The sequence below is a fragment of the Artemia franciscana genome, chromosome 5 (assembly GCF_032884065.1).
Source record: "Artemia franciscana chromosome 5, ASM3288406v1, whole genome shotgun sequence".
NCBI classification, from domain to species: Eukaryota; Metazoa; Arthropoda; class Branchiopoda; order Anostraca; family Artemiidae; genus Artemia; species Artemia franciscana.
Window position 1 is genome coordinate 2,997,986 of NC_088867.1, and position 25,215 is coordinate 3,023,200.

At 35.2% G+C, this 25,215-nt stretch overlaps 2 protein-coding genes across 5 annotated transcripts in view; both read right to left on the bottom strand.

The window, feature by feature from the left end:
- Positions 1-25,215, bottom strand: part of LOC136026884 (BOS complex subunit TMEM147-like) — a 344,819-nt gene that overhangs the window by 13,678 nt on the left and 305,926 nt on the right. Inside the window, exons 1-2 of one of the 2 annotated variants that reach the window (XM_065703689.1) lie at positions 14,178-14,477; positions 7,035-7,167 (exon numbers count right to left, since the gene is read on the bottom strand). In XM_065703689.1, the coding sequence (XP_065559761.1) occupies positions 7,035-7,167; positions 14,178-14,254 (210 nt within the window). In that variant the 5' untranslated portion in view covers positions 14,255-14,477. Of the gene's footprint in view, positions 1-7,034; positions 7,168-14,177; positions 14,478-25,215 lie in introns of those variants that run through there. The other variant, XM_065703690.1, reaches the window with a different exon arrangement.
- The window catches only part of LOC136026879 (TGF-beta-activated kinase 1 and MAP3K7-binding protein 1-like), a 42,974-nt gene continuing 38,122 nt past the window's right edge, over positions 20,364-25,215 (bottom strand). For all 3 annotated transcript variants that reach the window (XM_065703675.1, XM_065703676.1, XM_065703674.1), the window contains exon 9: positions 20,364-20,744. In XM_065703675.1, coding sequence (XP_065559747.1) covers positions 20,434-20,744 — 311 coding nt within the window. In that variant the 3' untranslated portion in view covers positions 20,364-20,433. The remainder of the gene's footprint in view (positions 20,745-25,215) is intronic.

A 25,215-nucleotide genomic window follows, 5' to 3' on the forward strand; every position in this document is an offset into this window, starting at 1 on the left:
TTGTTTTATTATTTAAGAATTAACGACGCTTCTTGACTACTAAGGTCCCTGCGTCGGACCTGCAGTGCATTCCTGCGACGTGATTCGATCTCTGGGTCCCGTATTACCAAGCTAAGGTCAAATCCATTGCACCACCACAGGACGTGTGTGTGTTATTGTTTTATTCTATTTGGAACAACATTCAAATTTTATTGCGTAGCAAAAAGCATTTTGCTTAACATAGAATGTATAAACAAAACAAATAAATAAATGGATTATATTTATCCAGCCAGGCAATTTTTGAAAATACAAGTGAAATAGAATTCTTGTACCACTAAAATTATAATTCATTAGTAGGAGCATACTGTGAGCAAAATGAATGAACTTTTGAAGGGTTTGCGAGTTCAGGGTGTTATAATAGGTTTGAAAATTATTATTAAGAAGACAAAGTCGCAAAGGCAAGGAATAGATGAGGATTACTACCTTGGTAGTATTAATAGTAAAGACGTGAGAGCAATAAAGATGTTACAAGTTGACTAGCCAAGGCCCAGGTTTTTTTTTCTCACAGAAGAAAAAAGTTTGGACAAACAGGAAGATATGTTTGCGAAACAGGTAAGAATATTAGCAACTACAGTGATAAGGGTTGTCAAATATAGCTCTGAAGCATGGGCGCTCCGAAGAACGGAGGAAGATTTGCTAGATGCTTTCTAGAGAAATTGCCTAGGGATTGGTTTGGTTGCCCAGCTCACTGACCGCATTTCAAACAGTAGGCTGTGCCATAAGTGTGGTTCAACCTAGCTTTCCACAGCTATAATGAAAAAAAGGTTAAAATGGCTAGGGCACGTTCTTCGGATGATGCCTGACAGATTGCCGAAGATTGTCCTTCTCGGCCAACAATCTAGGGCTAGACGGAAAGCAGGGCGTCCGCGGTTGGGGAGGAAGGATGTCGTAAAGAAAGATTTAAAAGAGACTGGAACTTCCTGGGAGGGTGTAAAGAGGGAGACTTTGAACAGATTAGGATGGAGGAGGAGCGTGCTTTGCTATGTTGGCCTAAGGCGGCTTGGTACTGCGGTGAGTTGTTAGTAGTAGCCTAGTAGTAGATTACAACAATTCAAAAACCTTAAAAAGAAAACCAAAAGTTTGAAGCTTAGTAGAAATCGTTGTTAGAAATTAGAGTTGCTTTAATAATCAAATATCTTTGAAAGAAGAAGTATGAAAAGACGTTAAATTGCGTAAAGAGCAAAAAACAGGTAGTTGCAAAAATATTTGTAGTAGTAGTAGCAGTATTATTATTATAATAACTATTATAACATCCATCGTAATGAGACATATTGATAATTCATTATAATTAAGCAGCACAAACCGATTTGAGCCATAATAACCGAAAATGTCGCAACCAATTCGAGACATCTGTGCAGGATTTTTCTTCCTTTTTTTCTATCTCCAGAAGCAAGAGTTTACTGTAGTTAACTCAACGCTTTCCAATTTTTAGTGAATGGCTACAACATATCACTAATTCCATGCACAAACCATAAAAAAGAAGTCCAGATAGATATCTGACAAGAAAAGTTGATTTTATAGTAGAGTTAGAAAACTAAATTAAAATTTCGGAGATTAGAGATTAAAATATGTAAACTAATTTGAAATAGCAATAGTTAGCTTTTAATTTATGCTTTTTTTAAGAAGCACTAATTATGTTTGAAATTTACAGATTTCTGCCAAGCTTAAATCCACAATAAAATGTATATCATAAATATCTAGAAAAAAATTTTGACCACTAAAGCGGATCTTAAAATTAAACTTGAAATTTGGACAATGAGAACTAAAATGTAAAAAATAACCTGAAATTTAAATAAATTTCTCTTAAATTGTAATTTTCTAATTCCCTAATTATATTTAAAATTAATGAACTTATGTAGAGCTTAGTCCTGTAAGCAAAAAAAAAAAAAGTCGATTCAAAAAGCCCCCCCCCCCCTTTCAATTTTTTTTTAGTTTCTTAAAAAGAAAAAATCGAAACAAAGTCTTCCGTCTCCTGTGTAGTTTCGTGAATTGCCGCCGCTGAGAACAGAGAAAATTCAAAAATGATTTTATTCAAAAATTCAAAAATGAAAGAACACCACTGAATTTGATTTCATCTTGATTTTGATTCTTTTTATATAAGGCGAAATTTTGATAATCTAGTAAAAGATGTTGGATAATATCAAACAAGATTTGGAAACATATGACAAAAATTTTAAGTTGAATTAATTTTATGTCAAAAAATTATAAGTCAAAAAAAAATTCTGCCCAGGAAATTCTAGGTCCAAAAAATTCAAGTCCCCAAAAAATTCCAAGTCTCAAATAAAATTCTAAGTCCAAAAAAGGGTAGGGGGGACAAAAAGCTAGGGGAGGCTTGGAGTTGGGATATGGATGATCATAAGTTCCCTAAAAAAAATGCTATAGCATGCTGACTGAGCGATAGAAAAAATCTCAAGGACTTCACTTATGCACTTGTTAATCACATGTTGGGGTTCACCTCTACTTGAGCATGAAAAATGTGTTAAATACATTTGTCAAGTAATTAAAAATTGTATGTTACGAAAATTAACGTGATAAATATTTATGGCAAGACGAAGATCTCCCTTTACCTGGAATTACATAAAAAAAGCTGGTTTTTTTAACTGAAAGTAAGGAGCGACATTAAAACTTAAAACGAACAGAAATTACTCCGTATATGAAATGGGTTGTCCCCTCCCCAATCCCTCGCTCTTTACGCTAAGGCTTTTAATTGTATTAAAAAGCAGAATTGTGGCAAAGAGTTAAACTTTAGCGAAAAGAGCGAGGGATTGCGGAGGGGACAACCCATTTCATATACGGAGTAATTTCTGTTCGTTTTAATTTTTAATATCGCTCCTTACTTTCAGTTAAAAAAACTAGTTTTTTTATGTAATTTCTGAACGTTTTTGAATTAATGCATGTTTGATTTTGGCTCTCCACACATAAATTATTAAAATGAAATTTGCATATTAATTCCTTTTTTGGCTAAATGGCTTTCTCTTAGTTTTGATCGGACGATTTTGAGAAATAAGGGATGGGAAAGGAGGCCTAGTTGCCATGCAATTTTTCGGTTACATAAAAAGGCAACTATAAATTTTTATTTTTAACGAAGTTTTCTATTAGTAAAAAATATACGTAACTTAAGAATTATCTTACGTAACAAACTTTTATATTCTTTAATTTCTATTATGTATATGAGAGGGTTTGTACCCTCGTTAATACCTCGTTCTTTACACTAAATCTTAAGTTTTGTCCCAATTCTTTAAGAATGACCCCTGAATCAGAAAGGCCGTAGAATAAATAGTTGAAATTACTAAAAATACTGTAGCATAAAGAGCTAGGTATTTATCTCCTCCTAAATACCTCGCTCTTTATGCTAAAGTATTTTTAGAACCCCTCATATGCGTAATAATCTCTGTTCGTTTTAAGTTTCAATGCTACTCTTTACTTTCAATTGAAAAGAAAAACTTTTCCATGTTTATTTTTTCATTGTTTTTTATAGTAATTTTAAAAAATCCTGTGCCCTTTTCATTGAATTTCTGTTCCCCCATGACATATTTCTCCATGGAAAGATCCTCCCACATAGCCCCCTCCCGTCAACCCCACCCCCAAAACCAAAAAAAAATCCCCTGAAACCGACTGTACACTCCCCAATAACCATTATTATATGTAAACACTGGTCGAAGTTTGTAACTTGCAGCCCCTCCCCCAAGGACTTTGGGGGAGTAAGTCATTCCCAAAGACATAGTTATTATGGTTTTTGACTATGCGGAACAAAATGGCTATCTCAAAATTTTGAGATTATATTTTTTCTCTGGGCCCCTTCCACCTCTTAGTTCGTTTATTTTCCCGTTAGTTTTCACTTGTTTTCGCTTTATAGTTGTGTTATCTCTTAGCAGTTCTTTCGTTAGTTGAGTTATGGTTGTGGTATATATGTTTTATCGCTCGTATAGTTGTGTTATTTTCAAGTTATACTCCATAATAGAGAGGCTCCGAACACCCAGCATTGTATATTAAGGTCTGAATTTGACTTTTTTTTTTAACGTGACCAGATTCATCCTGCGCCCTTTCATTGAATTTTTCTTCCCCCATGGCATATTTCTCCAAGGAAAGATCCTCCTACATAGCCCCCTCCCCTCAACCCTACCCCAAAACCAAAAAAATCCCCCTGAATACGTCTGTACACTTCCCAATAACCATTATTATATGTAAACACTGGTTGAAGTTTGTAACTTGCAGCCCCTCCCCCAGGGACTGTGGGGGAGTAAGTCATCCCCAAAGACATAGTTTTTATGGTTTTCGACTATGCTGAACAAAATGGCTATCTCAAAATTTTGATCTGTTGACTTTGGGAAAAAATGAGCGTGGGAGGGGGCCTAGATGCCCTCTAATTTTTTTGGTCACTTAAAAAGGGCACTAGAACTTTTCATTTCCGTTAGAATGAGCCCTCTTGCGACATTCTAGGACCACTTGGTCGATACGATGACCCCTGGAAAAAAAACAACAAATAAACACGCACCCGTGATTTGTCTTCTGGCAAAAAATACAAAATTCCACATTTTTGTAGATAGGAGCTTGAAAATTTTACAGTAGGGTTCTCTGATACGCTGAATCTGATGGTGTCATTGTCGTTAAGATCCTACGACTTTTAGGGGGTGTTTCCCCCTATTTTCCTAAATAAGGCAAATGGGTAAGTATTTAAAATCAGCATTCAAATGCGATTCTTTTGATGTAGCTATTGATATCAAAATTCAATTTTTTAGAGTTTTGGTTACTATGAAAAGACTTGTCCTATAATCCAAATATTTTAAAAACAAAGCCATTTTGCGTTTTTTTTTCCAAATTTACCCAAATTTAAACCTCTCCTAAATACCGAGCCGACCCGGAACAAATTCCAGCATATGCGCCTATTTACTAAAGCTGATTAGATTGAAATACTGCAATACTAACAAAAGATTTTAGTGAGACTATACAAACATCACTATCGCTATATTGCATAAATAAAAACATATTGCTTCATTGCTATCACTATGTTGCATCATTATAATTATATTACATTGCATAATTATTTGACTTTTTGATTTACATCACAGCTTTTTAAAAATTCTGATATTTTAATTCTCTTATTGACCTCTGAAACAGATATTTAAGCCATCAGTTAACTTGAAATTTAAATAGTTTCCCTTAAAATAACTAAGTAGTTAACTGAAATTGGAAATTTAAGGACTAGTAAGTAGCTGTATACACAAATATATTTAGATAATAACCTTACTCTTTTTCTTAAATATTAAAGGATAACCACTTACGCAGAAATGAGCAATTACTGCCTAGCAAAGACGTACTAAAAAAATATCTGAAGTCCAGCCATATATTCTACTTAGCCAAAATTCGAAAGAGAGAGAGAGAGAGATGGGAAAGAGATAAAAAAAGAATTAAGAGCCTATAAAAAATAATGCATTATATTCTACTTATCCAAAATTCGAAAGAGAGAGAGAGAGAGAGAGAGAGAGAGAGAGAGAGAGAGAGAGAGAGAGAGAGAGAGAGAGAGAGAGAGAGAGAGAGAGAGAGAGAGATGGGGAAGAGATAAAAAAGAATTAAGAGCCTATAAAAAATAATGCACAGGGCGTCTACAGAGCTCCTGCTATTATCGTAAGTAAGTAAAAGTAAAGTAAGTAAGACAGAACCCTTAAGGTCCAAACCGGCAGTGCTGATCTCCGTTTCATGGCCCTTCAGCCAGGAAGTGCAATGAAAAGCTGGGGGCCAACCATTCTGTCTTATCTTACACCCTTCCTGCTTACCTTCCCAGATTTTTGCAGGTACCCATTTAGAGCTGGGTCCACCCTGGTTGAGCTTACAGAGTCACGCCACTAACCCCAGTCCCAAACCAGATAACTGGCCACAACTGGGATCAAACCCGTGCCCCTTGGACAAAAAATTCTCACACCCATTAGAATTCCCAGCTATTATCGACATTCCAGTAGCTGGGTCTCATTTATAGGGACAGAGAGGAAGCCTCTTCCCCAGCCTTGATGCCAAGATCAGGGATCCACGAGCAGATGGATCCCCAAACCCGTATTGCCAAGCAGAGCATCAATCTACTGCCCACCGAGCTACCACAAGTTACTACCAAAATTACACGTGCTAACAAAACTAATTCTCGCTTAAAAAGCAGTTTTCGTGGGATCATAAGCACTCTGGCTCTCAAAATGCATGTCCTGAGTTGACTTACTCGACGCAAACAATTGTTTCAATTCCCTCATAGGTTGCCAGACTTGCCTAATAGTTTGATCGGCCTCTCTTGGGTCGACTTTTAAGTACATCCGATATAAACCTAAATATTTCTTTTCATCTTCTATATTCAAACTTTACTAGAGTTTAATGAAATCGTGGATTTAACCACTATCTGTTTTGGGCCTAAACGTCCTCTAATTATTACACCTAAAAACCTTAATTACATAACAACCTTGATTCCCTGCCAAAAGTTATGACCTCGGTGTATATACCTAGAACGCAAGTTTAATTTTCAGGAAGTTATTGTACAAATCACACATTTTGTAAATTACCAGGTTTCCAGTAAAATGCATCAAGGTATGTTTTATGACATACATGTAAATTAGATCAAATTATCATCAAAGGTCCCTTTAATCTTGCCATCAAAACATCTACCATAGTTATAAACAGATTTAAGTCGAACTTTGTTGGGGGTAAGTGTCCTAGTTGGGAAATCCTGTACCCTTTTGGGAATCTAACATATAGCCCGTCTTCTTCAAGGATACATCTTTGATATAAATTCACATAAAATACACCAAACTACATATCAAATTACCATGATACATATATAACAGATAAAAATAGAGATTAAATAAATAAAGAAAGTAAAAAAAATATCAAAGAATTATAAATAAGAAATAAATACAAAGAAATATAAATAAATTTTAAAGAAGAAATAAAGAACTATAAAGAATAAAAAAAATAATTTCGGAAAAAAAGAAGCTCAAACTTAAAACAGATTGCATTACCTCTAGAGCTGATGAAGACTCTGAAATATCAGCAGAAGGGAAAAATGTTGCAAGAATTAACATTTTGATAAGCTGGGTTAGAATGTAAAATAAGCCAGCTTGTACACACTTCCATATTGCTCGGTAATCATATCTGACAAAAACAGAAGTTTGTTAAATTTGATAATGGATCTGAAGTCAAATAACAATTATGTAAACTGAAGTAGATTTGCAAATAAAAACAAGAACAAATGTGCCATTAATCCAGCCCTTGGGAGCGAGAAGAGTAGGAAAGACAACTCTTTTTCCTTATATCTAAGGTAAACTTTTCCCTGGTGATCCCTCTGGCTACATCTTAGGAGATATTCTCCTCTCTCGTCTATGCTTTTTTTTTAGCTGCACCAATATAAGTATAGTGATGCAAGTGAAGTAGTGATGTTTAAAATATTAGACTTATCTCCCACTATCTTATTAGAAAATTGTCACCACTTTTTCGTTGTCATTTTGGCAGACAGAAAGGTAGTTCTTATGCTTTAGCTGGCAGAACCAGCTACTTAAAACGTCTTTCCTGGCCGCGGGTGAGAACTGCACGAAGGCTTATTCTAGCATTTTGTAAAAGTTTGCAGGCTCTGAAAACATATCCTTCTCAGTCCCAAAAGGGAGCTGGGCCAGTCCCCTTTGCACAAAAAACAGGAATAATTTTCAATGAATTCCTGCATTGGTATTTCCTTGCTCAAAAAACATTGCTTGATCACAAGAACTACCCTACATAGCAGAGTCAGCTGACCTTGCATAGTTCTAGACCAGAAAATTTGATTCTATTTTAGCTCCCAGGCATCTTATTAGGGCTTGCCAAGTCCTTCTAGTTGCGGTTTTTAGGTTCTGGAAGACACATAAAGGAGGGCAAAATAAAAACAAATGGCATTTAAATTTTATCTCAAATTACTGATGGACTTTCTGTATGCTTAAAAACCATCTGTAAAATCAGAAACTGGCTGTAAAGTCAGTTCAGTTAAAGAAAAAGTTTTTTTTTTACATTTTATCAGTATAGAAAGGATTCATAGCAGCCATCTATTTAAATGAAGAATTTTGGCTTTTTCATATCTGGAAATAGCCAATAGGAAATTGGCTATTGGCCATTAAGTGGCATTAGACCACTAAATATTAAATCTCAAGCTAAATGTTTGAGATTTAATATCAAATATTTGATATTATGAAATAATATCAAAATGAGCTTTTATTGAATAATAAATAAGCTCATTTTATCTGTGAGTAATGAGCTAAATGAGCATATAAATAAGCTCATTTTATCTAAAATGAGCTTTTATTTAGTAAACAAAAATTTATTATTTTTTAATAATAGAAAAAACTATTAGGTCACTAAGTGGCACAAGTCAGATTTTTCACAATGAAAGTGCAAAAATTCTTTACTCTTTTTTTTGGTGTTTTGAATTTAAATAAAAAGGAATAGTTGTGGGAAAAGTGGAAGTCATGGGCCAATTGTAGAAAAAAGCCAAGTCTGTTTCACAGTCTGTTTAAGGTTTCATTGCACAGAAGTTGACAGAAGACAAAATAGTTTTCTCTTCTTCTAATACTTGATAATTGGTGGAGATTATTTAATCAGTTTCACGTCAGAAGTTTTCGGCCTGATTTCGGATGCACGCAATATTTAGATATGGTTGAATTTGAATTTAGATCTAGGCATAGTATTCTATGTCATATTTCTATGACATATTTCTATATTTCATATTATTTCTATGTCAATTGATATCTCAAATATTTGGATTGTAAACACACTAGTGCAGAATGTTTGATCTCTTAGTAGAAATAGTGATCTTGTTCCAACTTGTTAAAACCATAATCGTGTAAAAATTAATTTTGTATCATTAGATGTAGATATTGAACCCGTGACCACTCCACTCTGTCTCCCCTGGAGAATCATCTTTTTAGCAGAAACGTAGTTATTCTGCACCATGTTTGCACCGAAATTGTGTAAGCTAATTGTTTCTAAATACTGGTTTGTTCTTGAGTTGTACACACTTTAAATTTGAGTGTCGGCAGTATTATACATAAGCATCCTTTGATTCATCATGCATTCAATTATTCTGTATTTAAGATTAATATATTACATCCAAAACCTAGAGTAAAAGAAAAGAATACTTAAACTAAATCGCAGGAAATAAGAGAAAAAGGTGTCTTCCAAAGGACCCATTTAATTTCTGAGTAAAACAATGGTTATATTTTGAAAAAGTATAAAAAAAGGTCTTGAGTGGAATGTTCATCTAATTTATAGCTCAATAATGAAAATATCTCCAATTTTATCAAAAAATTCCCTTACCCCTCTCTGCATAGGTACCATGCTTTCCCTTATTCATTTTATAATAATTATTCAATCTAACTCTATTATGTTTTCAGTCATTTGAAAATCAAACAGAAAACAAAAGAAAACACAATTTAAGCTCACAGTCAAGCTGTCTAAAATACCCCTATTTACATTGATGCTCAGAATAACACTGAATGTAAAAATGTCCAAATGAAATTCTTTACCACAAATCACAAGAGAATCTTTGATGAAATGGTATAGTCTTACAAACATTATGCTTTTGCTAGCATAGGAAGAAAGGTCAGTAATTCAATTATCTATGTCTGGTTTTTGATGTGTAGTAAATAACTGAGACAAAACTTTGGAAAGTAGCAAAAAAATCATGTCAAGTTAAATAAGAGTGATAGTTACTAGCAGTGGATGGTCACTAGTGGCAATACTGAATGAAAGGGGAATTTTGGGAAACAATTTTTTTTTTTTTTGATAAGAGATTTTTGGGGAAATGGCCAAAATTTCGGGGATAGTGGAAGCACTAGTATCTGACAAAATCTGCCAACAAAAGCAGTTTAGTTGTCTTACAACTAAGCCCAAAACTTTCCCATAAGTAGAATGTGTATATAATTGTGATTCAATCTTATTATGAATACTGCATGATAGAAGGTGTAAAAAGGGTAAAAGGTTCCATAACTTCCACAAGTCTTCCACCTAATGCACCAATCCTGTTTCTCAGTCAACATTTCTAAAACAACTACACTCTTTTGACAATATGCAGTCTGCTATATATTTTCAAACTCACATATTACACCAGTTTTCAAGTAAGGAAAACAAAGCTGATAATTATTGGCCAATAGGCTTAGCTTAAGCCTACTGAAAACCCAGCAATATATTGTAAATGCAAAAATCTTGGCACATCTTCTATCTATTAATATATTGCTGCCAGACCAGCATGACTTCCTCCCAGGAAAGTCAGTGGAAAACTAAGCTAGGTAGGATGTGTTTTTGCCTGTTGACTTGATTTTGCTAAAGCAGTTGACAAGGAGTTTTTCAGACATCTTAGGGCTGAAGTATCAACAATTAGCACCAATAGTGATTTGTTGAATTGGGGATAAGCTTCTTGACAGACAAAGGAAGAAGGGCCACCTTTTTACCAGTAACAACTATAAAAACTTTCCAGACCAGATTGTGTAATCAGTGGAGCCCCTAAGGATATGGTCCTAAGCCCCACCATCTTTCTTATTTATATAAATGATATGACTAGAGAAGTCACTAATAACATTGTACACAGTGCTGATGATTTCAAGCTTTTGGCATCAGATGTTAAACTAGGACTGTGACCAGACACAGAAAAGGCAGATTTGGATGAACAAGTGGCTACTTGAGTTGAATAACAACAAATCCAGCACCCTCAATTTTGGCAGTAACAATCTCCACCTCTAATATAACATCTTTGACCAGAAGTTGTAATCTGGTATTCATCTTTTAACCAGAGATGGAGAAAAAGACCTGGGAATACTTATTGATGAGCAGCCAAACTTTCATGGGCGTGGGCAACAAACAGTGTCAAAAGCTAATTAAAGCTAAAGTAGTAACTAAAATAGCCTGCCTTATAAAATACTGATGGTGCCAACTACTGTGTCATTCAAGTAAAGACTGACATAGAGTAGAACAACAAGCCATGGAAGTATGACTGGTCTGTCCAATATGCCCAGTAATACAGTAACTCTTCAATACATATTACTATCAACATGGAGCAGAACCGACCCACCATAAACCTTAATTTGATCTGAAGTTAAGATAAAAGAATTGTGCTATTAAAAAAATGTAGTTTGAAAATATACAGTAGATTGCATATTTATTCATCATGGGGGAAGGGGAGAGGGGATAAAGTGAAGCAATGCTCTTATAGGAATGAGATATTTAGGTATTTATAAATGTTTTAAGCTAGTTTTCAGAATTTTTTGGCAGTCATTTTCTAGCAATGAGCAAATTGTCACTCTAAGGAGACCTTTAAAATTTGTAAAGGAGGCAGTTAGTATCTTTAGAAGTAGTATAAAAATATCAGAGGTGTATTCACCTTCTACCTAGCTAAGTATTTGAAAAAAAAACTCCAAATTTAGACTCTTTAAAATATAATGAATGCTAATGTTGCAATAGTATCCTGTATATAGCCTTAGGCTAAATATAAAAGTTTACTTGTTTTTTTTCTAATATCTTGATTGCTTATTTCTCTTATCTGCTTGTCATAAATGAACTTTACCCCCACCCCCATAATCCACAAATATATACCCTGATTTGTATATATTTAGGGATGGAGGTAAAGTTTATCTGTGATGCAAATGATGGTTTTATTGTGATTCAGAATTCAATTCTGGGTATACATTTGTACATTAGAGGGGTGGGATTATATACTCTGTTAATATATAGGTTATAAGAAATTCATTAATTTCTTAGAAAAAAACTAGAAAAACAAGGAAAGAAGTGAAGATAAAGGTTCTCCCACTGCAAAATATATTAACTAAGGATTATTGTGCATATTATGAAGTAAGAATTGTTTTCTTAGCATGTCTCCTTATGTGGTGGACTGCTCATACATCTATACCTTAAAATTTGTTGGTTTTGCATTTTTTTTTTTAAATATAAATTTGGATTTATTAAGTGCTGACAAAAAAAAAAAAAAATAATGCAAAGTCCAAAAATTATCAAACCTTTTACTTAATCTACTCAGAAAGCATTAAAAGGCGTATTGAAAGGTATGTTCATTGGTAAACATATCACAGTTCATATTATTGGCTTACCAATAAAGCAAACATACTACTTGATGCCATTTTTTACGCTCTTTGCAAATATAATAATTGCTTCTATTGCCAATTCAAACTTAAGCAGTTTCTGAGCTCCTAAAAATGATGAATTTTCAATTGAAGTATGAGTTATTGGTCATTTTCAACAAAATAATACTGCATTTCTCAGTTCTGTTTCCAGGGTTGTTTTTGACAGAATAATACTACATTTTCTCAGTGCCAAAATTATTTATAAAAAGGTTAGTTTATGTCCAAAAGTGCTTTAACATGAATTGGTTATAGAAGCAATTATTTTATTCATAAAGAGCATAAAAAAGTCATCAAGTGGTATATTTACTTTATTGGTAAGTCAATAATTTGAACTAGGTAATTGCTTAGTTTTGTCACAAGCTGTCTAAACTGGAAACTATCCTACAAAATAGCATAGTTTCCATACTATAGAACTTAAAATACTAATTCTAGAAGTGTATCCATTTCCAATTGACCCTTCACCTCCATGGAGCAAACTAAAAATGTGTAAAGTGGGCTTGCTTACAAGTAACATTGCCTCTAGAGCAAAGTATATTAGTCCATGAGCCCTGTAGGCAGCAGGGCAAGGTCTGTATTCTGTATTTATTTAATAAATATAGAATACATACTTCACACTGCTCCCTGCAGGGCTCATGGACTAATACACTTTACTATATAGGTAATGTCACCTGTAAGCAAAATCAGACATTTGTTTTGTTCAGAAACAACTGGCTAGTTTAAGCTCAAGAGTGAAAGTGAATGACCTTGGATATTAACATTAATGGTTGCATGAGTTTTTTAATTATCTTTTGACTTCCTACTATACCTTAAAATACCTTAAATTGCAGCTTGGAGCAATCTAAGGATTTTTCCTTGTAGAAACTCCAGAGGTGATAATACATGACACATAGTGGAATATGTACACTTGACTAGTGGTTTGATGTTGCTGATTCAAGTGCTTCCCATTTATACTTCCATTCTTTTGTTGACCATCATTGTCAAGACAGTTCTTTAGATAACTGCAAGTGATGTCCCCTTGTATGAGAGTCCTGAGAAGCCAGAGGAAGAAGATCAGGAAGTGCCTTTGAATTAATAATTTTATGAACCAGAATAGCATCACCCTATCTTCTTCTATAAACCAGAACTGGGAGTTTTAGCTTGCATAGCCTTGTAGGGCAAGGGAGCTCATAAATTTCATAAAGGAATTAGCCTACCAGTGACAACAAGAATTAGTATTCAAAAACATAACTTTATTCATATTGTACAACCCCAACTCTTCCCTTGGCTTCAAAACCCCTGCCCACTTTACACATTTTTAGTTTGCCCCATGGAGGAGGAAGGTCAACCCAAAATGGATGCATGTCTATAATAAGCATTTCTAAGTGCTATAGTAGGGTAAGACAACCAGTACTGGGACAATTCAATCACTCTGCCTATTCTGGGACAGAATCTTTGGTTGGATTGCAACATGTCCAATACTGGGACAAAAGACAACAGGTTTTTTGGAAGCAACCCAGAAAAATGTATGGATTGTGTGTCCAAGATTAAAGTCTTTCGTCCCAGTATTGGACATTTTGTAATCCAATCAAAGATTCTGTCCCAGAATAGACAGAGTAATCAAAGTGTCCCAGTACTGGTTGTCTTACCCTATGCAAACTATGCTGCTTTGCAACAGTTTCCACTTTAGACAGCTTGTGATGAAACTAAAAAATTAACTGTGATACATTTACCTGTTCATCTTTGAGGTGGCACTATAAATTTTCCCTAGTAGAGGGTATACAATGTAGGCTACTGTTACCCCTGCATTAAATTCTCAAAAGACTTTAGTCTATAACTTAATTAAAAATTAGCTTTCAACAGAGTAAAATCACCTGATATAACAAAATAATCGAATCAAAACCACCTGAAATAAATAAGGCTAGCCTAAACTCAATATAACACTGTTGTTTTGTAACAACAACTAGGACAACAACTAGCAACAACAAAGCTAGGGAAGCTTATAAATTCAAAAAAAAGCAAATAAATAGTTCTCACAGGCCGGAATACTTGTAAGTTAGGTAATATGGAGCATAAGCTAAGGCAAAACAATTAACAAAGTGATGGAAAGTCATTTTTTCGTGGTTTTCCAGGTAGGGAGTTTCAATTTTAAAATTTTTTTTATGAAGCGCTATATATTATTTGAAATGCCGTCAAAATATAGATGACAAAATAAAACTTCATTTCACGGAGCCACAAATTACTTTCTTATTATAGAAAGTATTATTTATTATTAAGTTGGTTTCTTATTGTAATTATAGTGAGGATCCCCATGTAAATTATAGATGGATTATTTTAAAGTTTTCCCGTTGAAATTTTTCCCTCCCACGGCACTCAAATCAAAAATTTCTCCTTCTTCATTTTCAGTTCTAGGGCAATTTGTCAGACGAAAGGAATGTGCAATTTTGTCCGTTGATCAACAAGAGGAAGAATATGAAATCCCAAATTGGTGAGTTCAGGAAAGCCATGCATACTGGGTCAATATGGGCTGATTTTATAGATTGTGTGATCACTACTATGATGTTGTTACGTATTTTTACCTAAATAGCTGATTTACCATCTTACCATATTCCTCCTTATTTTGAATATTTAATTCAATAAGTAGTGTTTACAACAGCAGCGTTTCTTATAATGATAGCTTAAATTTAACGACACAACATAAACTACTTAGTAAGGCATTAACTCATTCAGCCACAATAAAATTGTCTAAGAAGAAGCTGACGAACTTATTGCGAGAAAAAGGAATAAACTAAAGATTGGGATGTTGCCAACCCAACACAGAAAAAAGAAGTGCGAATAATCTGAAATTGTGGAATAAATTCTGGAGTTGTCTACAGTTGATTGAGGAAGGAATGAAACGTAATATAAAGCCTCAGAGACCCAAAATTTGACATCCGGAAAAGAATAAGGCTGAATAGAGCCAATTAATGAGACCATAGACAAAACTGAAGAAAGAAGACTGGAATATTTCAAATAGGAATCAAGGAATCTTTCTTTGTAAAGGCACATCGTGATCCTTAGAATGAACTATTTGGCCGATTAATGAGCGATTATTTGAATGTTTCCTCATAAATCCCATCAGTTACATTTTCTTAAATATCAAGTTAACAGAAGGGAAATAAGTCATTTTCCACTAAAAAAAACAGACTCTTGCAATAATATTTAGTATTGATAGAAGAACTAAGAAGTTTTCAAAACTAGGTAGTTAAATTTCAAACTATGGCGCAGTCTTTCAATAGCCAAGAATGTTAGCTGAACAACGTATTTACTGTCTAGGTTTTGAATTTGCAAATTTGAAAATATGGATTTGCAATTTGTTAGTTGAAAAGGCCTATTGTTAGAACTAGTGGCAGTTGCTAGTTCTGATCATTCAAAGCTGATTTTGAACAAGTTTGGAAAAGACCAGGAATATACTATAATAAAACGAAGAATTTTTATTAAACCAAATAATAAGGAATCCCCTTCTGTCATTTCTTTGCAGATGACAAAAAACTTAGTACATATCTTTACTACAAATGTACGTTAATATAGGTCAAATATTATATATAATGCACTATAGAAAAGTATAATAGGATTGCACTTACAGTAAACCTAATCCATTTCGTGTTTCTGAACAAAACTTACCGTCGTTTGAAGACTAGTTAATTTTGGATATTTGGATGAAACAAATGACACGGAAACTTTAATAAACCTAATTAGAATGATTTTTTAAGGAACTAAGGGAACTGAAAATGAAATCTGACTGTTTAAATTTGTTAAATCAAAACTTAAAAAATCAAATATGTCTTAAAAATTGGAAAAAATTGAGGATTCAGTTTTGACGAAAATACCTCCGTACACAGTTATTCGTGATTCGGGCGCCAAATCTAAAATTGGAACGCAGGCCAAAATCAGCGAGAAATACGTTAAAACACATGGTAAAAACAACTTAAAAGGTGTAGTTCTTGTCGGGAATCAGCATATTGTTAGTGTCTGAATTTTTGCAGACGAAAAACCTTGTCTAGTTTTACTAATTAGTTCGGCTTTTTATTTTCAAGATTAAACGTGGCAACAATGAAAAAATGCGGAACTGCCATAAAAGCTTCATAATTCCAGAAAAAAATCGGCCTATAATGGATCCAGGGGACAAAAACGTTTTTATTTTTGTTGGTACTTGGTACTAAAAAAAAAAAAAAAAAAAAAAAAAAAAAAAAAAAAAAAAAAAAAAAAAAAAAAAAAAAAAAAAAAAAAAAAAATTGTCCCACTGCGTTTGTCCACAGTGAGACGCATATTCAACGCCAGGTTTTTATATCAAATTAAATAAAAAGAACAAGTTTTTTTAATGAAAGTAAGGAGCGACATTAAAGCTTAAAACGAACAGAAATTACTCCGTATATGAAAGGGGCTTTTCCTTCTCAACGCCCCGCTCTTTACGCTAAAGTTTGACTCTTTCTCTTAACTCTACATTTTAAAACAGTAAAAAAAACTTGCAATGAGGGATGATGGAGTGCCCGAAAAGATAGTCCGTTTAATTAAGGCTTATTACGTGGGAACGAGGGGATTTATAAGAGCTGACGGAGATATCTCAAAAGAAATATCAATTGACAAAGGAGTGCGACAGGGTTGCGCCTTATCGTCTATTTTATTTAACTTTGTCATTGACCAGATCATGAAGACTCTTGACAAATACAAAGGTGTGACAATCAGTCCAGCACTATCAATAACAGACCTTGATTACGCCGATGATATGGATATCCTGGCTGAGTCGATAATAGAAGCACAGCTCATGATAGACGACATTACTGCTAGATCCCTTCCTACTGGACTAAAGATCAGCCAATCGAAAACAAAATCGATGCGCACCTCTGGGCTAGATGAAACTCCAATCACATTGAATGGCATCCCAATCGAGGACGTCCAGAATTGGAAATATCTAGGTTCCCTAATAAATCCCAAGGGCGAAGCTCTAAGCGAAATACAAAGCCGCATCTCCGCAGCCTGGGCAGCATTTATCCAGCTTCGGGAGTGCCTCTGGTTACGAAATGAAATCTCCCTTCGAACAAAGCTCCGGATATATAACGCTTTGGTCCTCTCTGTGCTTCTTTATGGTTGCAAAACGTGGCCCCTCAGAGCTGGGGAAGCTAATAACCTGAATGTCTTCCACCACAAGTGTCTTCGCTGCATTCTTGGCCTGCGTCTCTCTGACCGTATCCCTAACGATGTCATCAGAAGAAGATGTGGTGATATACCATTTGTCTCTGATGTTGTCAAAGCGAGACGTCTACGATGGTTCGGGCATACACTGCGCCGACCGGATGACTCGTTCAGCAAACAGTGCTTGAAATACCAACCCCTTGCGCACTGGAAGAAGAAGCCTGGAGGACAAAAAAAGACATGGTTATCAACAGTTAGAGCCGAACTCGAGCCAATGGGAGGTTTCAAGAAGCACGGGCACCGATGGAATAGACAATGGATCCAGTTGATCGAGCCAATCGCACTTGAAAGAGAGCAATGGAGAGACGCATGTCGACATATTCTGGATGCCACGATGGGCCTGGACAAGGCTCGAACGTGACCCAAGTACAAGTAGTAGTAAGTACAAGTAAGTAAGGTAACGGAAAAAAAACTTGAATTAGACAGTCTCTAAAGTTACTCGGGTGATAATGCTGCGATCAAGGAGAAAACAAAGCAAAGAAGAATTCACATCACATTACCAAGGTCTACCGTTGCTCAGGAGTGAAACAAAATAAAGAAAAACAAATAGCCCAAATCACAATAAACATACAAAGCTCATTGGAAAATACTACCAGAAATGAGAACTGTGAAAAATATCTTATCAACGCTTAGCAGGAACAGTATGTAAAGAAGTTTCATATTAATAGTCAAAGGAGAAGGTTAGATGCTAGCTATATATCAATTTTTAATCACTAACGCCGAAAGCCTTTATTTTGACAAACTTGCAGACCTCAAAGTGCTTAAAATGAATTCTTAATTATGATATTACTTAAAATGAATTCAATGTTCTCCTCTCTAAAAGTTAAGCAAATAGTTAAAATACCAACAACTAGGGGAAATACCTCTCTAGATGTCATTCTAACTAATCTGAATAATTTTATAGTCCCCTCAGCTTTGCCTCCATTGGGTGGGAATTACCATTTTTCCCTTCTCATGTGCCCCTCTTTTAATTTTAAGCATATATTCTCGGTAACTTATTACTCTTTCCGCCCCTTTCAAAATGCTGGCCTTCTTTCTTTTGGGACGTGGTGGAGTACTGAGGATTGGTCTGATATTTATAATTTGCATGATCTTGATGAAAAAATCACTACCTTTCACAAAAAGCTAAACGATATATATCTAATTTCTTTCCCAGAAAGAAAATGTAAAAATGCTCCAGTGACAAACCATTCATTAATCAACCCATAAAAGCGCTAATTAGAAAAAATTGCATCTTTTCAGAAATGTTAAACTGGATGAAGCTAATAAAATAAGAAAATCAACTAAAAAGCAAATACATAAATTTGCCCGATCTTACTACAGGAACAAGGTCAAAGAATTATTTACCGAAAAACTATAAAATTTGTATTCCGAGGTAAAAAAGCTGTGAACTGGGAGTCTAGACCAGCTTGATTTCATCCTACCTGAATCCTCAGAAGTTACTGCTAGTAATCTTAACAAGTTCCTTGCTTTTATCGTCTATAATCTTCCGACATTGTCTTATCAACTACCTACCGATATCCTCTCTCCTGCTTTCCCCTTCATATCTACGTCTGAGATCGAAAGAAGAATTGGGAAATTATGAAACACAAGTGTCTGCCCTTTGGATATCCCGTTTCCTCTTATTAGTACTTTCAGTGACTTTCTCTCAAAGCCCTTGTCTGTTATTTTCGATGAAATTACTGAGTCTGGCCAATATCCACAAATTTGGAAACATGGTTTCATAGCCCCCTTGAAAAAGAAAGACCGAAAACCTGGCTTTGAAGGTGTTCATCCTATTTCACTCACTCCTATATTCTCTAAACTATATGAAGGATTCTTTGCAGATTGGCTAAAGGAAAAAATCCTACCTTTTACTGACCTGAGACAATTCGCGAACATCAAATCCACTTCTAATTTCAGTTACCTTGTTTTTCTTATTGCCTCAATTGGGAATGTTCTCGAAAAACCTAATTGCTGGCTAAATTTAATTTCCATTGACCTTCAAAAAGTATTTGACCTTGTTAACCCCAATATTTTAGTTGAGAAATTTGAAACTGATTTCAATATTGATTCTTTCCTGGTTAAATTGGTTGCCTCCTTTTTATTAAATAGATCACAGGAAGTCAAATATCAGAATCATTATTCCAGCCCTCTCCCTTTCCACAATAGAATACCCCAAGGTACTCTCCTATATCCCCTCCTTTTTTCTGTTATGATAAAAAGCCTCCTTAACAAATTTCTGAATGACCTAACGGTTGTTGAAACCTGCTACTGAAACATAGTAAGCAACCCTATGAGCATCCTCAATGATATTGCAGATGACGCTACGGCCTTTGACATGAGAATAAACCGTTCTAAATCTATGATAATGCCAATATGTTTCCTTAAAACCTCAGACCTATCCCCCCAGATTTTCTGTGTCTTCCTTTAAATTATTTGGGGTTACAATTTCCTGGGGTTACAGAAAACATTTTCCCCAAAAGACATTCCCCATCCAGACACCACCTGCCACCTACTGTTTCTGAACCCATTCCTATCTTGTTCCCCATCCGTTGCTTAGCCTCCATGTTTGAAAAAACCTTTGTCCTCTTCATAACTGATAAAATAAATCGCTATTTTTTCTCTTTTTTCTTTTTCTTTGGTAATGGTTATACCCAAGTTTTATGTTCGTCTGATTCTTTTGTTCCCTCCCCCTTGTTTATATGTTCTCTTTTACACCTTTTTAACGCTAAATTTAACTCACTCTTTTCTAATTTTGTTTTAGTTTTTACCTCTTTAACTTTCTGATATTTTGTCGTTGCTGTTTTTGGCATTGTTTAGCCAGTTTCTTAGTTGTTGTGCTACTTCTATGATTTCTTTTTTAATTTTTTTTTTAGTTTTATAACTCCGAAATGCTAATTCGGTCCTTTGGGGGTTGTGATAGACATTTTTATGAAATTAAATATCTATCATAAAGGAAAGAAAAGAGTAGGATAAGCGTAAAGAATATGTATAAGTAACAAAAACCAGAAAATGAATAATATTTTATAGAAAGAATAAGAATAAGCTACAAAGAATATAGGATAAGGCCAAATATTTTTCACAAATCGAAAAAAGAGGCTTCATAATAGTAGTCGATTCCTTTTGAAAGTAGTCCCTTTCTCCGAGCATCTTCAACGCTTTTGTAATAGCCAGAAAAGTTCACATAAGGTGCTATTTTACCATCAGCGTTAAGAGGTAATTGATTTCCACGTCTTATTTGCATCTCTGAGCTGTCAGTGCTTGAACTGGTCGCCAAATGGGTCAAAGTGTCGCAAGAGCAATCAAGGTCACAAGAGCTGGAGTCTTTCACCACAACAGACTTTTGGGAAGAGATAGTAGAGCTTGGAGAGATGAGTTGTCGACTGGAGCCTAAGAGAAAAAAAAATGCCTATAGGGAGCAGAAGACTTTAAGATTTGAGCCAACTACATCCATTGTTTGAAATGGAAGAAAAGAGAAACAATTGAAAATTACTACAAACATCTGTTATAAGTGGGGGGTTAAACCCTTAGCCTCTTGAATACGGCAAATGACTTATCTCAAGGGAATAAAATATAATTCATTTTGTCATTAAAACGTTCTATTTAGTAAAACCATTCCAAGGGAGAAAATACAAGTTTAAAATTAAGAAAACAAACAACTTGTTTGTCTATACATCTATCAAAACTTTTTAAAATATTGAAGCCAAAGAGAGATGGAAAGATATTTGAGAAAATAATGGCACTCATGTCGAAAAGGAAAAAATATCAATACCATCTAGCGTTTGGTGATTTTGCTCCTTTTAAGCCTACCTTAAATGTATAGCATACTTGTCTTTAAGTATACTTAAAAATTTATGTAAGGGTGGGGGGATGCGGAAAGTAAAATTGGCTCATCGTTAGACCTACCAGCTTCACATCAACTAGCCTACTTAATCTGCCAAGGTTTTCTCGAGCTAGCCTAGGCTAGGAGACTGGATTTTAGTTAAGGTAATTCTTGGGAACAGATTCAAACTAATAGTAGATAAATTTTAGCTTTAATCCTATAAATGTGAGTATGTCATAAAAAAGATTTAAGGGAAATGGAAATTTCCTGGGAGGGTGTAAAGAGAGAGGCTTTGGATAAATTGAGATGGAAGAAGAGCGCGCGTAGCTGTGTTGGCCTCAGGTGGTTTGGCGCTGCGGGGAGTTATTGGTGGTAGTAGTAGCAGTATTTATATTCATTTATATTTACATTTATTATGTTTACATTTATTCCAAATTATATTTCATGACGAAGCATCTTTAGAAACCTAGATCTAAATGGAGTCGGATATTTTTATTAACTACTAGCTGTTGGGGTGGCGCTTCGCGCCACCCCAACACCTAGTTGGTGGGGGCGCTTCGCCCAACCCCCCAAGCCCCCCCGCGCGCGTAAGTCGTTACGCGCCATATTAGTTACGCGCCATTGTAGTTGTGTCCCTGTGTCCCACCTGTGAATATAGATAGATATTAAATAAAAAAAACTAGTTTTTTAAACTGAAAGTAAGGAGCGACATTAAAACTTAAAACGAACAGAAATTACTCCGTATATGAAACGGGTTGTCCCCTCCGCAGTCCGTCGCTCTTTACGCTAAAGCTTTTAATTGTTATAAAAAGCAGAATTGTGGCAAAGAGTCAAACTTTAGCGTAAAGAGCGAAGGATTGCGGAGGGGACAACCCGTTTCATATACGGAGTAATTTCTGTTCGTTTTAAGTTTTAATGTCGCTCCTTACTTTCAGTTTAAAAAACTAGTTTTTTTTATTTAATTTCTGAACGTTTTTGAATTAATGCATTTTCGATTTTGGCTCTCCGCGCATAAATTATTAAAATGAAATTTTCATATTAATTCTTTTTTGGCTAAATGGCTTTCTCTTAGTTTTGATCAGACAACTTTGAGAAATAAGGGGTGGGGAAGGAGGCCTAGTTGCCCTCCAATTTTTGGTTACTTAAAAAGGCAACAAGACCTTTTAATTTTTAACGAACGTTTTTATTAGTAAAAAATATACGTAACTTAAGAATTAACTTACGTAACAAACTTTTATATTCTTATATTTTTGATTATGTATATGAGGGGGTTTGTCCTCTCGTTAATACCTCGCTCTTTACACTAAATCTTAAGTTTTCGTCCCAATTCTTTAAGAATGACCCCTGAATCAGAAAGGCCGTAGAATAAATAGTTGAAATTACTAAAAATAATTTAGCTTAAAGAGCAAGGTATTTATCTCCTCCTACATACCTCGCTCTTTATGCTAAAGTATTTTTAGAACCCCTCATATGCGTAATAATCTCTGTTCATTTTAAGTTTTAATACTACTCCTTACTTTCAGTTGAAAAAAGTTTTTCATGTTTATTTTATATTAATGCTAGAAAATCCCGCGCCCTTTTCATTGAATTTCTCTCCCCCCATGACATATTCCTCCAAGGTAAGATCCTCCCACATGGCCCCCTCTCCTCAACCCCGCCCCCAAACCAAAAAAATTCCCTGAAAACGTCTATACACTTCCCAATAACCATTACTGTATGTAAACACTGGACAAAGTTTGTAACTTGCAGCCCATTTTTGCTACAGGGTTCTCTGATACGCTGAATGCGATGGTGTGATTTTCGTTAAGATTCTTTGACTTTTAGAGGGTGTTTCCCACTATTTTCCAAAATAAGGCAAATTTTCTCAGGCACGTAACTTTTGATGACAAAGATTAAATTTGATGAAACTTATATATTTAGAATCAGCATGAAAATTCAATTCTTTTGATGTATCTTTTAGCATCAAAATTCCGTTTTTGAAGTTTCGTTTACTACTGAGCCGGGTCGCTCCTTATTACAGTTCGTTACCACAAACTGTTTGATATATACATGTTTTTAACTACGTAAAACTTGCGAATATACAACATTCTCCGCTGTCCCATTGTCTGTGCATATAAATAGATTGTCAGGTTTACCGACTCTTGAACATGCAACATATAATTGTCCATGGGAAAACAATCCGTATTCAGATCTATACCTCATGATTCTAATGATTGCCCTTGAGCTTTGTTGATGGTGATTGCTAATCGACCATTCCCTGTGTCACCGTCGTCATTTATATATTCCCCTGTGCCCCCGGCGTCCCCGTAGTAGTTGTGTCCCGGTCTCATTTATATTCCCTGTGTCTCGGTCGTCATTTGTGTCCCGGTGTCCCAGTCTGCAATTTCTCTTTGAGTGTCCCGGTCGTCATTTATATTCCTTGTGTCCCGGTGTCCCGATCGTCATTTGTGTCCCGGGGTCCCGGTCTGTATATACATTTGTTTTTGAATTGGTCTTTTTTTTAGTTTTTAGTTTTTTACCTTTTTTTTAGTTATACGTCATGATTCTAATGATTGCCCTTGAGCTTTGTTGATGGTGATTGCTAATCGACCATTCCCTGTGTCACCGTCGTCATTTATATATCCCCCTGTGCCCCCGGCGTCCCCGTTGTAGTTGTGTCCCTGTGTCCCGGTCTCATTTATATTCCCTGTGTCTCGGTCGTCATTTGTGTCCCGGTGTCCCAGTCTGTAATTTCTCTTTGAGCGTCCCGGTCATCATTTATATTCCTTGTGTCCCGGTGTCCCGGTCGTCATTTGTGTCCCGGTGTGTATATACATTTGTTTTTGAATCGGTCTTTTTTTTTAGTTATACGTCATGATTCTAATGATTGTCCTTGAGCTTTGTTGATGGTGATTGCTATTCGAACATTCCCTGTGTCCCTGTCGTCATTTATATATCCCCCTGTGCCCCCGGCGTCCCCGTTGTAGTTGTGTCCCTGTGTCCCGGTCGTCATTTATATTCCCTGTATCCCGGTCGTCATTTGTGTCCCGGTGTCCCGGTCTGTATATACATTCGTTTTTGAATTGGTATATGATGTAATAAATTTTTGTGTTTTTCCCCTTTTTTTCTTTTTATTTTTTTTTTGGTTTTTATTTTTTTTTCTTTTTTCTTTTTAGTTTGTTTTTGTAGTTTTTATCTTTTTAGTTTTTTTATTTTTATTTTTTTAGTTTTGTTTTTCTCCTTTATTTTTCAGTTTTTTCCTTTTTTCTTTTTTTTTCTTTTTTTTCTTTTTTAGTTTTTTTTTTAGTTTTTTAGCTTTTTTAGTTTTTTTTTATTAGTTTTTAGTTTTTTTTCTTTTTGGATTTTTTTGTAGTTTTTACCTTTTTTTAGTTTTTTTTTTACTTATGTCCTGGTCGTCATTTATATTCCCTGTGTCCCGGTCGTCATTTGTGTCCCGGTGCTTTGTTGATGGTGATTGCTAATCGAACATTCCTCGTGTCCCGGTCGCTTTCTCTTTGAGTGTCCCGGTCGTCATTTATATTCCCTGTGTCCCGGTCGTCATTTGTGTCCCGATCTGTCATTTCGTCAGTCGACAAACATGACGTCAGTCGACATACAAACATGACGTCACTCGACACACAGACACAAAGACAACTTATTTTTATATATATAGATTGTGTAAGCCTCTAAAGTAAAACTATATAGCTTGAGAACTTTTTAATCCCAGAATGGTAACAATAGTAAGCCCATTAATATATACTCACTCCCCATATAAACTTGGATACCACCCATCCCCTAAAAATTTTTCTATCACACAGGGCTGAAATGAAAATTTCCTCGTCGGTCTGTTTGACTGACTTACTTATTGAAACCCCATCCATACTCATAGGACGTTGGGGATTCCCCTTTCAAAACCTCCAATAGCAAGTGCTCGATATGCTGCTTTGCCAGGTACTCGGTAAGTTCGGCCAGAGTCATCACTGTCTGTCCCTGTAAATGAGACCCAATCTGCGGGAGGTAAGCAGGAAGGGTGTGCGGAAGCAGAGGGTGCTGCCCCCT